The 19,272-nt window shown below is 36.1% G+C and overlaps 1 protein-coding gene across 2 annotated transcripts in view; it reads left to right on the top strand.

Moving 5' to 3' along the window:
* The window catches only part of LOC126976687 (moesin/ezrin/radixin homolog 1), a 68,353-nt gene that overhangs the window by 5,149 nt on the left and 43,932 nt on the right, over positions 1-19,272 (top strand). Inside the window, exon 1 of one of the 2 annotated variants that reach the window (XM_050825185.1) lies at positions 5,230-5,378. The exons of the other annotated variant lie outside the window; for it this stretch is intronic. Within the exon in view, the coding sequence (XP_050681142.1) occupies positions 5,358-5,378 (21 nt within the window). The 5' untranslated portion in view covers positions 5,230-5,357. Of the gene's footprint in view, positions 1-5,229; positions 5,379-19,272 lie in introns of those variants that run through there. 2 annotated transcript variants of the gene reach the window in all.

Genomic DNA, 19,272 nt, shown 5'->3' with positions numbered 1-19,272 from the left:
GTGGTTTTGTATTCGGCTGCCTTAGCTTAAGCATAATTTCAGCTATCAAATTACTATAGAAACAAAATCAAAGATTATTAGTATAAGCTTAACTCAGTTAAGTTTTACGTATTAAGTCTGAGCAAAGGATATGTACGCTCTATAGACGTACAGATATATATGTACGCTCTCAGCCTTTATATATATATGAAGTTTGCCTTTTACACTTAACGTACGTCACGTATTTGGACGAGTAGTTTAAAAATATCACTCGTAACATTGACTTGAGTGGAGCGCCAATTAGCGCCTACTACAAGTTGGCAGCGCATAGAGCGGGGGTGAAGGGTCGATGAGCCGTTTGTAAAGAAATTTTATATCGATAGTTGTGTCGATAGTGTGAAGCCTGCAGATGGCTAATTTTTGAACAATAAATCACGCGGGCGTAGCCACAAACGAAAGCTAGTATGCGCGAAATACTTAACTATAACCAAATTTCAAAACTCTATATCGTATTTTCAAAATGATTCCTAGAAAATTTATTATATTCTGTAAAATGTAATGTAACCTTCGATGTAATTTTGAAAACAAAGGTTTGCTTATCTACGAGTTGCTGAAATTTTCATGTTGACAATTTTAGAACCGCCGCCGTGGCGAAATCATTTGACAATCAGATATTTTGAGACTTACCCTGTATCCGAATATACTCTAAAGTACCTTATCTTTTTTTTAAATGGAATAGGAGGACAAACGAGCGTACGGGTCACCTGGTGTTAAGTGATCACCGCCGCCCACATTCTCTTGCAACACCAGAGGAATCACAAAAGCGTTGCCGGCCTTTAAGGGAGGTGTAAGCGCTTTTTTTTGAAGGTACCGATGATGTCGTATCGTCCCGGAAACACCGCACAAGGAAGCTTATTCCACAGCTTCGTAGTACGAGGAAGAAAGCTCCTTGAAAACCGCACTGTGGAGGACCGCCACACATCCAGATGGTGGGGATGATATCGTAACTTGTGGCGTGTCGTGCGAAGGTGGAATTCGGCGGCAGGAATCAGGTTAAAAAGCTCTTCGGAACACTCCCCGTGATAAATGCGGTAGAAGACACACATTGAAGCGATCGAACCTTATCGTTGTAATACGAGATTTAAAATGGCAGAAATTAAAATAAAAAGCTAAATATTGGCGTTATTCGCCAAAGGCTGAAGTTAGCCGGCCTTTTTCAGTCATGTTCGCAGCTTATCTACAAAATAACCAATAGCTGTCTTATTAATAAACGCGATGTTAAGTTACTCCTAGTTTAAAATTACTTCTCCCTGTTATGTAATTCTGTTGTGGTAAAGACAAACGGCCCTACAAATAAAATTGGCATAAAGTTATACCTGAGAATAAACCAAAATCATGCAAAATGTTTACAAATAGACATTTTGCTTACGATTGGTTTATTCGGACGTATAAAGTTTTCCGCGTTTTTAAAGCAAGGCTGCTTGACATTAGGAAAACTTCAGAATTACCATTTATTGGCAGTGTTGTCAGCGATTTACGGCCGTTCCCAATATAGCTATAAGATCTACAGATCTAACTACCGTCTACTGTCAGTAATCTGAAGCTGTCCCAATATACCCGATAAGTCATACTTATCGCCTTATATTGGGACGCGTGAATTGCAATTTCCATACAAACTTTATATCGCTTGTAAGCTATACGTCGTCCCATTAAGAGAGAGTGCACGCATAAGGTGAGTTACCGTCGATAAGTTTATTGAGACAGAAAAGTCAACGATGGTTAAGATTTTTTAAATTTCAAGTAAGACATAGACTGAATATTGGGAACATTTTACACATTCTTGGTTTATTCTCGGTATACATTTATACCAAGTTTATTTTTAAGGACGTAGTTGTTCTAACAGAAATACTAAGGTACTTGCGTTAGTCTTCTTCACAGTCGTTCTCTCATTGCTGAGGATCGTGACTCCGCTTAAGTTCGTCTACAGCTTTCCTCCATCTGTTTCGGTCTGTCGCATGGTGGAGTGCGATGCTGATGGGTTGGTTAGTCTGTTCGGATATTTGATCAGACCAGCGTCGTGGGCTCCGGCCTCTTGGTCTCTTCCCCTCAATTTTCCCGGTGACCATCAAACGTTCTAGATTATCAGCACCGCGTCGTGCGACTTGCGTTAGTAAATAATCAATATAAAGTAGGACGATAGCTAGGAAGTGGGTCGCCGTTATCAGCTTAGTGGGCACTGCACCCGCTATCCTGTTTGTTGTCATGCCTTCCATTGTAACAGAGTTCTCAAGATCGGTTCAGTATATCCAGAGATTACCTCCTACAAACTCACACAAACATTACTTCTATATAATATTAGTATTGATTACTGTCCTTGGGAGAAAAGTAAGTCATTCTCAACCGCGGAATATTGATGGGTGAAAATCGTGGGTGGAAATGTCCTACTTATCTCACGTGGTGCGTATACGATTTTTTCCCCACCTGGATGAAGTAATGAAATTATTGCCAAATCGACGAGGGACTTTTTAGAAACAGAATACAGTTCCTACAGCAACTTTTAACGTAGATATAGACGGTAAAGTTAGTTCTTAATAAAGTTCTTGTGAGCGTTTTAGTTCTCCAGTCCAATTAAAAGCCTGCGTTTAATCACTGTTACGAGGGACAAAAGTCGTCTTGCCGGGAGGGAATCGGCAACTTTTGTCCCTCGTACCAGTGACTAAAAGACAGGTTTTCATTGAGATGGACAAAATGTATTTACCTAATAACTGGGTGAGATAAAACCCCTAACCCGTTTGTAACATATATTCGCTTCTTAGATTTTACTTGAATGTTAATATACGAATTTCAAAATTCTCGAATACTCAATGAAATTTTAAATACTGCTTTAGGATGCCTTTTTGAAGATGACGCAAATGTGTGATTAAATTTATTCAGCTCTTCGATTTAGAGATTAACGTAATCTACTATTTTGAAAATGTTGATTCTGGACTCGTACCAGCTGAGTATCACCTTGTGTTAGTCTGATTATTTATACGTCTAGATAGAGCCTCTTGCTACTAGACAACCGATAAAAGAACAGGCCTGGTTTATTACTTTACATGATGCGTGACAAGCTACACATTAGAACCACTTTACACCAAAAAAACTGTCATGCTATGTATGTAAAAATATTTAATAACTTAAATATAATTTGAAAAACAAAATTTTATGAACGATGCGGGATTCGAACCCACGACCTCCGGCGTTCCGTGCCGGTGCTCTAACCAACTGAGCCAACCGTTCGAGTACCGCCTCGCTATAAAATTCTGTTTGCTTTGTTCAACTCTCAGGTTGTGGCTTCATCTACAGGATATACTTTACAGTTGATAACCTGCTCAACCCCAATATTTGCATATTAGGAAATTGACTTGAGATGTCGCTCTTGTAAATCTAAACAATATTTTACAAATTTTATTTGTGTATTAATCCTAGAAGTGAGGGTTATCACTTTAAAAACATAACATATTATTTAATAACTTAGCACAACAAATAAGAGAGGAGACAGTGTTAAATAGATTTAAAAATTATACACAATATTAAAGAAATATTGTTCTTACTCAATAAACGAATATTATCAAACGAAGTGGTAACTGGCACCAATACAATTTTTACCAATAATAATATTATATATTTTGTGATCATTTTTACTACATTATCTCTTAGCATTTCATAAATCATTGTTGTGATTTACGTTGGTCAAATTAAATGTAGCCGTAATTATTGATTGCTAGGTTTATAATATTGTGAAGCGAAACCACAAAAATATTTGCATGTCTGTCAAGACGAAACATGTGCCTGCTCTTGAATTTGTAACAACTTTACTTACTTACGTCTTACACTCGCGATTTGTATGTCACTTTGTGTGAGCGTGCGTGCATTGCTCAAAATAGAGGCAAACAGTCTCCAAATAAACCCTCAATTTTTGTTTCGACGTTTTGACAGCTGTCAGAGTCTATATATAGACCTATGAATGATCGAAGGTTGTAGTTATAATATGTCTGACAGAGACTTGGTAACAGGACATATGCATGGCGTTTAAGAAAAGGTTTATTAAAATCAGGGGCGTGCGTTGGCTTTCTAGCAAGGTAGGCACTGTGGATCTAACTAGTCGTAGTTGAGCTTTGGAATATGCAAATATTGCTTACCGTAGGTATTTAGTATCTAGAGTAAAAAAAAAAATGGTAATAAAGTAACTGAACCAAATAAATCTAAATTAACTTTAACACTAATGCTATATACGCCTCTGATTATAATACTATTTAATATTTTTGGCATTGAAACACTTCAATCTGTGTGTCTATTGGGCTTCCGACATGTACTTTTGAGTATCGCGTATCCTGAGATCCTCACACCCTCAGGACCTAGGGTTCGGAGAGATGTTAATGATAGCACCGAATTACCGAGTACTCTATTTAATAATTAATCATGTCACCAAAGCGTCATTGATTAATAAAACTAAGACGCTCAAATGACTAAGCCGGTGAAGGAGTGACAAGCATGTGAAATATATTTTAGGTCACATCAAGACAATCTTAATTGGAAGTTTAATTCATAGAATCTAGCGGGATTATTTGTCTCGAACTTTTAACTTTTGTTTGGGCTGTGGACAGAAAAATATTTGGGAGTTTTCTTTACGGAAATCATTTGCCATTATGCAATACACTTAGGATCAGAATAGCAACATCGTCATATTAACCTCCAACGTTAGCGAGAAGACCAGTGGGAGGCTCCTTTGCACAGGATGACGGCTAGATTATGGGTACCACAAGGGCGCCTATTTCTGACGTGTAATAGTAATGTGTAAATATTACTGTTTCGGTCTAAAGGGCGCCGTTGCTAGTGAAATTACTGGGAGAGAATAATAATAAATGAGACTTAACATCTTATGTCTCTAGGTGACGAGCGCAATTGTAGAAAAGTAGTGTCGCTCAGAATTTTTGGGTATTTTAGAATCCTGAGCGGCGCTGTATTGTAATTGGCAAAGCGTATCATTTATTATCATCAGCTAAACGTCCTTAAAGTCTCGTCCCTTATTTTCATAAAAAAAGCGAATGAATTTAAGGTAACAGCCTTAATGAATGTAATTTCGCTGGCGTTGTGAGCGCAATGTACATCGTAACTCGTAAGTAACGAGTGAGCCGTCTGTCGTGACTCGTGAACGCGTCAGCCTTCGTTCTCAGGGGCGGCACATCCCCGCGACCAAAACGGCTAAAGACGCCAGTTCAGTTGAATTTCTACCGCCGCGACCGGCACACGCGGCTACCGTGACCCAACCTGCCACCTGGTGTACCGACAGTGAGAGTGACAATCGCAGTGTGAACGAGTCAGCAGTCAGCACAATGGTTGCCGGCGGAAAACAGGTATTAACATAGCGCTCTCATCATGTCAGTAGGCTAAATAATCTTTGACCCGAAAGTTGAAGAAGTTATAGCGTTACAAATATTCGCGTACTGCCAAGTAACACCTGCCAATGAGATTGCCATAACTCATCCTATCGCAGTATAAATCACGATTTTCAGTTCACCTTGTATTGCATAATAAAATTTTGTCGCCGAGTGGATACTGTGCTAAACGTAATGGTGTATAGACACAGACATGGGTAATTCATAAGATGATGTCATTCCGATACGAGCGCGAACCGAGATGCGAGTGGCGTTTTTTTTTTTGTTTTGTTGCGAAATGTTTAACGTCTTTTATGCGCCGTCTCTTTCGTTGGTCGCCCGAAAAAGAGGGACGGCAAGGGTTTCCTGTTTGTCCAATGTTCTTATTGGGTTTCTTTGAATTTAATTTTAGACTTTGGACTGGAGAACTAAAACGCTCACAAGAACGTGCAAAATTTACTGAGGGTTATTTTATAGAGAACTAGCTGACCCAGCAAACGTTGTATTGCCATCATAGTTAAAGCTGTAGTTAATCCACTAAGTATAGATAGCTAGAATAATGTTAGTTTTTTACCTTCTGAGAAACAAAGATTCTAATTAGTTATTAATTTTTAACTATTCTTTCAATTTGATTTCTGAACGACGGGGGCACATCAATTGAAAATCAAAATCGTTGATTTTATTTAATTCCGAGCATTTTCATATTTATTCACCTTTTAAACCTTCTCTGTACTTCCACAATTAATTTAAGACCAAAATTAGCCATTAAATCAGTCCAGCCGTTCTCGAGTTTTAGCGAGACTAACGAACAGCAATTCATTTTTATATATATAGACTAGCTTTAGCTTCTATATCTACGTTAAAAGTTGCTGTAGGAACTGTATTCTGTTCTAAAAAGTCCCTCGTCGATTTGGCAATAATTTCATTACATTAATCATTAGCTTATGAAATATATCATTATCTAATTTTACTCTACTACGTTAATGCTAATCAGTAATGATGATGATAAACAATAATCACTTATCGTTTTCAAATTCAAAATATAACTCAATCCGATGTAAAATGGCAATTTATCTAAATATTATATTTTATAAGAAACACTAGTAGATTCAAGGTTTCTCTCGTCTGGCCAAAGGTTGTTACATAAAAAAAGTGTACAAGCAATTGTCTCTTATTGTTCGACTATGTTTTATTTATTTTTAAAATTTCAATGAGCAATTAAAATTAATGGTGATAATGCATGGCCGACCGACATATTTAATTAAACACGGAAAATACCAAAAATTTATCATTTAATTGTGAAACAAATGGTCGCGTGGGCTTGAAAGGAAGAAGATATAAACCAAAATCATAATTGATCTAAAATTTGGCACTTGTAATAGTCAAAGCCATTTTTTTTTGCCAGATTTAAGCGCCAGAAAATTAGAGTTCCAACGAAAAACATGGGAATATTTTATTGGGACTTTTAGCTTGTTAAGAGGTCTAACCAGTTTTAAATTCGCCTTTTCAAGATTGTATGCGTCTCTATGATAGTAATATTTTCTACGTAAAGTAATGGTGATGCATTATCGCAATTTCAAATTGATACGCTCTTTAAGCTTTCTATGCCGATGTTATCATCAAAATCACTTTCATTGAGGCACATCGTAAACATTAAAATATAAAGACCGTGAAGCGCGCTTTGCGCGTTTCGTCATCAGTTTGCGGATTATATAATGTGTGTATTTGTGAATGACCGTGGTTGTCTACCACCAGGTTACTGCTTATCACCGGGGATCCAGTAGTCTATGAACGGCTTGATTCCTTTGCCTTGTTTGTGCCTCTTTAACCACATACATCGAAATTTGGATCATAGTAAAATACGGCATAAAATAAAGGACTATCTTCAACACTTGGATACGTGCCGTCCATCTATGGTTTCAGGGCTATATGACAAGTCTCGGTAAAGGCTGTCATTACTCCTGTTATTTCTCTATAATTTATCTTCTCACCTCTGGGCAAGGGCTTTCCAGTACCGTGTCCTTCCTTATGTACGTAAATATTGTATCCAAAGAGCGGATCGATCAAGTCATCTCCGGTCACCTTGATTCTTTAGCGTTGCGTAGAGATGTAGAGTCTCTACATATTCTACCTCACATAATATCACGGTGAGTGTTCGGAAGCGTTGTCTAGGTTTACATCAAGTCAAAATGAGGAATTTGATGTGAACCACGTTGGTTTCTGGTGTCGCGGATATCCATGGTCGGCTGGTTTTTTACTTTCCATCAGTACTGCTACTTGCCCCCTCTATATAATAAAGAAAAGAAAATCTAGTTGAGCAGTGACGCGGCGCGATGGCAACCGCTGGCGGGTGAACTTGAAGCAAATTGAATGGTCGTCACGGTCTCCGACCATCGTTATGTTTCGTTACACACACCAATAATATCTCCACCAAATACGGAGCAATTTCTTCGTTTGTCTCTCCATTTTTCATCTAAAAATATTCCATAAGCCTCCTTGTTTTTCGTCAGTTTTTGTTGGATGTGAGGTAATTTGCGTGAGTACATTTGTTTTTTTGGTTTGATGACGTAATGAGGGTTAACGCTAGGTCACCGTTTGTGATTCATAAACAAATTGTAGTCGGCAGTCGTTAAGCATATGTTGCCTGCACCGGTCTTGGAGCACCTGCTGTTCTGAATCTCCCCTTCGAAATGTGTATAATATTTATTGTAATGTTGCAATACTAATAATAATGCTACACTACTGTACCGCAGTGTTTTGACGTTTCAACTAGGTACTGAGATGATTATGACAATAAGGGGCGAGACGAGCAGGACATTCAGCTGATGGTAATTTATAGGCCCAGGACATTACAGTGCAGTGCCGCTCAGGATTCTTGCAAACCCCAAAAACTCGGCACTACAACTGCGCCTTAAGACTTAAGGTGTTATATCTCATGTGCTCAGTAATTTCACTAGCCACAGCTATAGCTACCCTTCAGACCGAAACTAAGTAATGCTTACACATTACTGGTTCACGGCAGTAATAGGCGCCGAATAGATGTTTGTCGGTGAACTAATTGACTCCCATTGTTTCCGACGTAGAAACTTACTCCTCGTTTACAGGAATACAGGAGATCAGATTTCATTAGTTGAACGACTCAAAATATCTCAAACTTTCCCGTTATTTTTCTTAATTCTATCTACATCACCTCACCTGCGTTACCTTAAGTTATATCAAATTATACCAATGGCTTTAAGATGTTTATCTATTAGCCAAATTAGCTTGCATTTTCACGCACGAAAAGGATAACATTTTTGTTTTTTTATCTCCTCTAGTAATACCTAAACTCTAGAAAACTCAGATGTTTGTATGTTACAAACAGATTAATGTAATGCTACAGGACCTAAAATAAAGCTTAGTTTTGATGTGATTGCGGTTGTTCCGAAGTTTGCCTCATTATTATAAGGCAACATTTTTTCTGTTATTATCACTACATATTATCTTATAATCTTAATATATATATATATTTCTTGTGTGCGTAACTGAACTCCTCATAAACGGCTGGACCGATTTTAATGAAACTTTCTGTGTGTGTCTTCAGCTGGATTCGAGAATGGTTTAGATTCACAATTGAACTACCTCCTAAACGGCTGGACCGATTTTGATGATTTTTTTGTGTGTTCAAGTGAATTTGAGATTGGTTTAGATTCTCAATTTCGTCCATATAATATAATTCTCCTGCTCATGTGTATGTTAGTGAATTCCTCCTAACAGCTGGACCTATTTTCGACAGGACAACGTCTGTCGGGTCCCACTAGTATTATATATTTCAACGTAAACGCTGTCTAAACCCTTTGAGATAAAATAAAATAATGTATGGTGGAATTGTGTATCTTATATAGGTCTACAGAAAAGTCCGCGAGGGCATATGTCTATCTCTTAAGGATAACATGATAAGTAATCACCAACATATCATATAGTTAAGCCTTCTCCGAAACACCCTGCATCTTATGTTACAAGTATTAAATTGGTCGGTGCAGTCAACCTTCTCCGAAATACACTGCATCTTTTTTGCAGTATAACCGAAAGAACAAACCAGCTCTCCACTTATTAGTGTAGATAGATATAATAAACTCATTTATTATATAAGGCAGGTAAATAAATTCATTATTACCTTAATGACAACATCGTAATAATCTGTTCCGTATATCATATTGTTGTTTATTAAAAATGAGTGTCTATTTAATTTGTATTCACCTTGCACGTCTCCATAAGTGATTTCCTCCAGCCCAAGTGTCACGGCCCATTATCACAACAATATCCGTGGAGAATCTTAAGCCTCAAGGTCGTCTTTTGTTTTGTATTATCAAACTCGCCACCCGACTTATTTTCTTTGCGGTGTTTATATACTTGGTATCCATTTAGTAATTTATCTCGTCGATGACAGCAATCATAGGAAATGTTGATATTTTCCTACCCTTTTTACCAGTAGGAGGCTAGTTTTTTTATTTTTATTTTATGGAATAGGAGGACAAACGAGCGTACGGGTCACCTGTTGTTAAGTAAATACCGCCGCCCACAATCTCTTGCAACACCAGATTAATCACAGGAGCGTTGCCGGCCTTTAAGGAAGGTGTACACGCTTTTTTTGAAGGTACCCATGTCGTATCGTCCCGGAAACACTGCACAAGGAAGCTCATTCCACAACTTGTAGTACGTGGAAGAAAGCTCCTTGAAAACCGCACTGTGGAGGACCGCCACACATCCAGATGGTGGGGATGATATCCTAACTTGCTAGTTTGCACATGATTCCAGCTATGAGGGTACCACAGTGGCGCATTTTTCGCCGTAAAGCAGTAATTATTTTATTTCGTTTTGAAGGACGCCGTATCTAGTGAAATTTCTGTGCTTAATGAGACTGAATATGTTATGTATCAAAGTGACGAACACAGTGCTCTCGGTGCCTCTCAGAATATTGGATTCAATCCTCGATAGAACTTCGTGATCCTCTCGTCATCTCATAAAAACACCGACTAGCGTATCGTTTATCAAACTAACGAAGTACTACTTACTTGTGTCAGCCTCAGACTTAGCGAGTTGAATCTTGATGTTATTTCTAGATTTAAACAATATGTCTATTAATAATAATAATAATAATAATAATAATATATTTATTATATTTATTATATAATATATTGTTCAAATTATGATAGTCTTAGCACTTTGGAGCAGAATCTTCAAATGTTATGCTATTTGTATTTAATATTAGTCAACCCGACTTTGGTCCGTCCAAACAAAATACGTGTATTATGATCCTATGAATCTGTCATAGCAAATAGTTATGTACGAATTGTTTATTGAATTTCCAGATGAGTTTAGGGCTTTTTTTTTTCAAATTTTCCATTTTTTTTATGATATTGAAACATAGAAAGTAATAAAATAAATATTCTATAATACATATATTAATATTTTTTTTATGAATAGCAAACTTACAATAGTTTTGGGATTATGTTGACGACTCTGATGAGTCGGACACATCGTACTTGTAACTTGGATTGTTTGCCGACTTAGCAAATCCATGCTAGGCATTTATTTCATGTTAACACCTTTTAAAATGTTCACAACTATTTTTTTGGTATCCAGCTCTTACCAAAATATTACAGCTCTGTTTCACTTATTAATACCTTCGATTTCCATTTCGTCGTAAGTGATATATAGTATAGCTACCTCTTCTATCTTACTTCGTTTTCGTATTTTTTTTACTTATTTGTTATATTATACAGCCAACGTAATAGATTTATATGTGTGTAGATTATAAACCAGCGACCCTAATTCATTTTTAAGATAAAAAAAAGTTTATGTTACTTCATTCACAAATGTTTTTTTTATATATTACAAACGGCCATCAATTTTATCTTTATTCTTTCGTAAGACAAGTCGATTATTGATGTGATTGGTTCTCAGAAGGCGCTGTTTGTTTCAAGATGTTATCTGCTTTTTGCATTTTGATTTGCGACGACGTTTCAATAACTTTGTTTCAATAATCGATTTGCCATGGTCTCAGGGCAAGGCAAACGTCTAATTGAATGTTATAAGAACAAAAGGGATCAAACTCAATACGTACCTTAAAACGTAGGTAGTAATCCGGTCTTCTGAAGTCAAGCGATGGAAACAGCTAATTCGTAAAGTTTTCAGGCTCCTAACAATAATTAAAATAAAAAAAAAACTTCTAATTATTGTTAGTAAACTTATGTTAACTTAAGCCTAATATTATAAGAACATAAAAAGAGAATAGTTTTATGTCAGTAAGTTTTTTTTATCTATTTCTTAAAAATTAATGTTTATTTGGTAGTATGGGCCCCCTTTGGCCTCCTCCATCGACGGGTCCTAACAATAATGATATAAAACTAGATTTATTTATTTAACGCCAACAAGACAAACACTAACAAAAGTGTAATAATATTATTACAATAAATAATAAATTCTAAGTGTTGGCTTAATTATAGGTGTAACACACATTCCAAAAACATAGACACAAACATATTTAATTAAAATGAATGCAAACATTATCGGAATATTTACAAATTGAATTGAATTGAAGATCTTTCTAGAAACGTAACGGTGAAACTATTTGAAGGTATACAAGGAATCTGCAATGTTAATATAGTAATCAAATAGGTAGGGAATCACTCTGAGGCTGAGATCTATAACTAAGCTGAGTTTAAGCTTATCGTAATCTTTGATTACGTTTTTATAGTCAACTGACATCTGAAATTATGCTCAGCTTAAGCTAAGGCAGCCCAATACAAAAGCCAAGTCTGCGTTTTATCACACTCGCTAAATTTTATGTGAGTAAAGTCTGAGTTAGCTCTATAAGTCTCAGTCTATGACATGATATTTCTTATGGAAGGTCCATAAGAAATTTATCATTTGGTGCATAATAAATACATGAGTGTTTCACCACATACATGCTGCTTCTCTCAACTAGAATTTCAATATTCGGATTTTGCAACTACAATTGTACGTAATTCCAGAAAAACGTTCCAATCCACAATCATGTCGAAATTGTGTTAAGAACAGAAATCTGGTCACGTAATTCATATTAATGGACTGACAAAAAATGGCAGCCCTACTGTCACTCTTTAAATGACATCATGACATACGGCCGTTGTCAATAACCTATATATCCTTAGTTTAATTTACGAATACATTGCTGTCACCGTTTAATGACAAGATCTTATGTATCCATAGTTAGTTATTAGCATTAGTAAAAGTCCAATGCTATCTGTCAATAGGATATTGAAATGTAAGTAAGCGTAAAAGGATAGATTTGTCTACGACTAGTAAGCTACGGCCGTTAGTAGTCCAACTAACATGTATGGAATACACTAATATTTATTAAACTTTTCCACACACCACCACACACAAACAATTCCTTAAAATGTGATTTTTGTGGCATGGAAAATTTTTCAGGAACTACCGCCAATTATGAATTGAGCTCTTGTATATGTATTTTTCCATGGGTTAAAATTCATGCTTTTATTTTCAAATTATTTACTAAGACTTCTACGTAGACAACGATGGAACTCATACAATTGAAGTGTGGTATACTGCGTTTGTTAACCCTCGAGTAGAGCTCTGTTAGGACGAAGAAACATAGAGAATATTCCACGAAAGTTTCGCAATGTTATAATATGACAAAAGCGGCAGCTAAAGGCGGTGATGTCATATTCGTATCTCGAATGTTTACTGAAGCCCAGATGCACTCTTCAAACAGTAACGATGTTTGCCGTTCGCTCATGCAATAAATTATAATTCTATTTATATGTGCTCTCCTTACAGCCGTTGATTCATCCAAATAGGATATTTCTGATAACGTTTTCGAGTCAAGGTACCATTCGAGGATGCGGTTTCTTTATTCTGATGCCTATGTGCTTACTTGTTTTCCTTCCCCGTTCAATAAAACTTAAACTTAGTACCGCCTGTGTCTGATCTTTGACTCAAATAATTGTTATTACAATAACAGTTTTAAGACTACAGTATGGTTCATTATTTAAAGTTAGACCCCAAGCTTAACAATGTTTAAACTCTATTTTTTAATGAAAATAAGGGACCCATTACAATGCAGTGCCGCTCAGGATTTTTGAAAAACTCATAAATTCTGAGTGGCACTGCAATTGCGCTCGTCACCTTGAGACATTAGATGTTAAGTCTCATTTGCCCAGTAATTTCACTAGCTACAGCGCCCTTCAGACCAAAACACAGTAATGTTTACACATTACTGCTTCACGGCAGGAATAGGCGCCGTTGTGGTACCCATAATCTAGCCGGCGTCCTGTGCAATGGAGCCTCCCCCTGGTAAAAATGACACACGTCAGCTTAGAGTATAGGATTTTGTTTTATGATTGCTGTTGTTAATAATAGATGAAACGTTGATTTTAAATTTTTTGAATTGTCAAATGCGTTCTCGACTATTTTATTCCCTTTCACTAATAAGAGTGGATTTAAAAGTCATCACAATATCAAAAGCACGTCGTCGTTAAAGTTCGTTAGTTTAATATAATCTGCTCTACTTTTGTAGGAGTAATATATGTATACATAGCACTTTTCTGTAAATTAAAGTTAAAATATGTTGTTGAATAAATTTCAAAGGAAGTTGAGACACGGAAACTCGCCGGAAATAGTGAACGACACATTGCTATTTAACTTTTAATCCGAGTATTTAATTTAAACACCGGAGTCAGTGATACTAATTGGTCCCGATTAATCTACGATTTATAATTAGCACATGGCTTAGACCTATTACCGATTTAAGTACTGTAATAAAGCTGGTTTACTTAATTCTGATGTTAGACTTACATTGTCATTATAATCTTGTATCGTCAGTAATGTGATAGATCTAGCCAGCGTCGTGACCTCCTAGACATCCCTTGACATAACGCTCTTCTAAAGGCCATTCCCAATATTCAGTCTATCTCTTACTTGAGATAAAAATCGTAACTGTCGTTGACTTTTCTGTCCCAATAAACTTAGCGACGGTAACTCACCTTATCCCGTACAAGCTGTCTGTCAGTGGGACGACGTATAGCTTACCAGCTATAGAAGTTTTTATGGAAATAATTGCAATTCACGCGTCCCAATATAAGGCGATAAGAATGACTTATCGGGTATATTGGGACAGCTTCAGATTATTGACAGCTAATTACTGACAGTAGAAGGTAGTAATTTATGTCTATCTGTAGATAGTTTATTGGGAACGGCCGTGAAAGGTATGTTCGAATGCGTTTGTGGTGAATTATTGTTTATTCAAAGCACACGTTGACATTCGAATGCAGTACATTTTCTTGACTTTAAATGCTATTTTGGTATTTTCTGTAGTTTTCCTCTTCATTTTGTCTTAAGTATTTTTAACCGACTTCACAAAGGATAAGGTTCTCAATTGTATTGGTATTTTTTTATGTATGTACACCGATTAAGCTGAGCTTTGTGATCCGATTTACTTGATTCTTCTTCAGTTTTGTGCGGGATGTTTGCCATTTGATCCCATAAGAATTGGACATAGTTTGGCCCAGTAGTTTCATTTTATTAACGTTTTTTATGAATATTTTTAATGGACGTGGATAATTGTAGTTTGTATACGGATCTTTTTAGGAGATTTCATTTCTGTTGATTATATATTATTATTAACCCGTGTCCCGATAAGTGGGTCTGAGGGCTACTTGTCATGCATAGCTGACAAACGTTCTTCAGGATACTTTAGTGTCTCACAAGAACGTGAAATGGAGAATTCGAACTGTTTTTTTGGAGTCGTTCTATATTGTTGATGGCGCGCGGCAATTTTCGTAGGGCCTACCCATAGCACCTTAAAAAATGACTTTTTAATCTTAAATAACAATAAAAAGCAATGAAATGTTTAAAATTTTTGATTTAATCTAGAAAAATCCTACTGTAGTTTACAGAAAAACCTATTACAGACACTAAAAAGTAATAAATAAATAAAAACTTTGTTTAAAAAAATCGACTTCAAAAACTAAAAAGTATAAAATAACTTAATAAAGATTTAATGTAATATACTGCTTCTACAAACCTTTAATATTAATTAAATACAAATATTTGTATGTGCTGCCTATTGATAGGTTTGAGGTCAGTGCCAAGCTCTAAACAAAATAAAAATATTATTATAAACAGGCTACTGTTTATAATAATGTACTTTACAGGCACTTCAGTTGCATTCATAATATAGCCTACATAGGATATCTCATTTAAAATAAATTTAATTTAAGATGATACTCAATAATAAAATGTTGTTTTTTTTCAAACTTTAAGTTAAAATGCTTTCCACGGTCGTCCAATATTTCTACAGGTCTACAAACTCCATAATACTCACAGGCGTGGCTGTAATGCTATTTGTTGTAAGCATGGAAATGCATTGCTAAACACTTGTACAAACATCCGCGGCTTGCTCCGATAACAGCTTGTTGGTCAGCCGCTTATCTCGCGACACCGCACTCGCTACGCACTAGTTCATCACGAGCCGGATTAGCAAACTGTACTGGTTCTGCCTATTTCTCAGTATCCTGCAACTCCTTCAAAATGCCGAGTAGTTTATTAGCCTTGTACTCATTAGGAAGCGGTATAGTGTGATTAGCAGTTATATTATGATTATTTTTAAGACTGCAATGGGTCTTGGAGATAAACCCCTCACAAAATCTTTCTTTTTAAAAAAACACTGACTAATCAATGTCAGCTTGTCAAGTTTTGATTGATTTAGATATCTATCTTGCATAGTATACATTATGATAACATACGATTTGTTTGTTAGACAAAGTTCTGGGGGTCTACTCTCTTTCTCCGAAACGAAACTTCGTAAACGAACGAAATTTAAACGAAGATTCGGTATTGACCCTACTCTATTTTGTTTACGGGTACACACCGATGATATTCGCAACCATAGAGAATATTCGTGAACATTCGTTCACATTGTCCGTATCTCAATAATAACTTTACACTTTTCACACCTTCTGTGACCAAATATGATTAGGTTTGTTAATATAATTGGCAACTATAGAAGCCCCAGCTATGTATACAAGAAGTTCTCATTCGATCACTCACGCGATACGTAAGAAGAAAATTACCACCTTCTTTGATGTAAATTCAAATAATTACGTAATTTTTAATGCATACAATAATAATTGGACGTAATTCCAGAAAAACGTTCCAAATCACATCATGTCGAAATTGAGTTAAGAACACAAACTTGGTTACATGATTCATATTAACGGACTAACAAAAAATGGCAGCCCTACTGTCACTCTTTAAATGACATTATGACTTAGTAGCCCAAAACACACGTATGGAATACAGTACTTAATATTTATTAAACTTTAAACACGAATTCCTTAAAATGTTATGTTTGTGGCTTGAAACTACGTCCAATTTTGAACATAAAATCCGACTATAATATGTTCCATTTTTATTGTTAGAGTATAATAATATATAGGCTAGTCAAGTCTGACTGAACCTTGGAATGATAATATCACCATGGCAGCGTGCTGTATTGTTGCAAATTATTATATAAGGCCGGCTCCATATTGGATATTGAATTTGGAATAACTATTCGAGCTCGGAGTTTCCTGCGAGATCGAAACAGATATGAGGAGATCCATAGGAGAACAATTTCACTGACATTGCCCAAATGATTGCCAAGCAGGAGTGGCACTGGGTAGGGCATATAGTTCTTGGAATGATAATATCTCCATGGACTTGCAGCGTGCGCTGTTGTTGCAAATTATTATATAAGGCCGGCTCCATATTGGATATTGAATTTGGAATAACTATTCGAGCTCGGAGTTTCCTGCGAGATCGAAACAGATATGAGGAGATCCATAGGAGAACAATTTCACTGACATTGCCCAAATGATTGCCAAGCAGGAGTGGCACTGGGTAGGGCACATAGTTCTTGGAATGATAATATCACCATGGACTTGCAGCGTGCGCTGTTGTTGCAAACTATTATATAAGGCCGGCTCCACATTGGTTATTGAATTAGGAATAACTGTTCGAGTTCGGAGTTTCCTGCGAGATCGAAACAGAAATAAGGAGATCCATAGGATAATAATTTCACCGACATATCCAAAATGATTGCAAAACTGAAGCGGCACTGGGTAGGGCACATAGTTCTACGTACACATGGCCGGTTAATACAGTGTTTTTTAATCTATTTCCCGCTCCCATTACATGTGGAAATATTTTAACCCCCTTGCCAGTCAAATGGATTATTTAATTTTAAAAGAATACCATAATGATATTATGCACAGTGTGGATGTATTTTGGATGAAAAGAAAATTAGAATATCCAGAGTTGGCAAGGGAAGCGCTAAAGTTATTAGTGCCATTCGGTACTTCATAGCTCTGTGAACTGACATTCTCTTCTCACATAATTTGTACGTCTAGCGGCCGTTTTCAATAACCTATCTATCCTTAGTTTAACTAACTAGAGGTAGACAAATCTATGCTTTTACGCTTACTTACATTTCAATAACCTATCGAAATAAAGCATTGGACTATAACTATATTGGACATAACAATGGATAGATAAGATTTTGTCATTAAACGATGACAGCAATGTATCCGTAACTAGAGATACGTTATTGAAGACGGTCGTAGATAAAGTCTCTTGCTGTCAGACAACCGATAAAAACAGGCTAGATATAATACTTAAGTGTGCGTGACAAGCTACGTCTTAACACTCGCGATTTGTATGACGCTTTGTGTAAGTGTGCGTGCATTGCTCAAAATAGAGGTTAATTCTAAACTAAATTTTTTTCAACGTTTTCACAGCTGCCATAGTCTATCTGGACGTATAAATGATTTAAGATTCTCTTCAATGGTGGACATCATATCTAAATAGACTTCAACTAGAAAATGATATGATTCTTATCATTTAAAATATAAAACATTTGAGAAATTTTCTCACTAAAATTTTGTAGCATACCTTGCCTTTTTATTTCTGCCAGCGACCCCCAAAGTAAGGCTTCGCGACCCACTGATTGAAAAACCCTGCATTAGTAGATTCAATTCAAAGCCATAAACTTGGTATCGTATTTTTTTGTAATTAATTCGTCATTGAATCAAGTTTTTTTACGTTTATATTCTATAACATTAATTATTTACCTTTTTCTGAGTAACTGCTTAAACCTGAGTAGTTATTTTTTATTTCCTTTTCCGCATACGATAGTCCATACATGGAAACTTTGGTCTGAGTTTATCTGATTATTCCCAATTTTGGTGTATATACGGTATTTATATTAAATCAAATCAAAATCACTTTATTCATGTAGGTCACGGAAATGACACTCTTATGAATGTCAAAAAAATATTTTTCTTAATGAATCTACCGCTACTTCGTAAAGGGTTGAGCTAATGAGAAGAAGTAGCAAGAAACTCATTGCCACTCTTTTAAATCAAGATTTACATTTCCATCGATTTACAAATCATTTCAATTACAATATAATACGTAAGATGATGCAACAAACATACTCAAACGTCAAATAGTCAATGCCTTACACGAGTAAGTCAAAAAAGTAAATGTAAATTAATACAAAAGTTATTGAGTACAGTAGCTGCATCATCCACATACACCATAAATAAATAAAGGTATTCTGTGAGCATTTTATAAGCGATTATGAATAATAAATAAAAATGTATATATAATGACTTATAAGAATCTGAAACCGATTAGTGGACGGTGGTAGTGAGGCTCCGAGTTTACGTAACAGTTATCGCGGCGCGAGTCCGCAGGTACGCTTCAAGGTGAACGGTATTACGAGGCGTCTACAGTTACGATCAAGCAATTACCAAATATACACATGATAAGATAATGAATTACTTGG

Source organism: Leptidea sinapis, chromosome 42 (genome assembly GCF_905404315.1).
Source record: "Leptidea sinapis chromosome 42, ilLepSina1.1, whole genome shotgun sequence".
NCBI classification, from domain to species: Eukaryota; Metazoa; Arthropoda; class Insecta; order Lepidoptera; family Pieridae; genus Leptidea; species Leptidea sinapis.
This window is presented reverse-complemented; position numbering and strand designations above follow the sequence as displayed.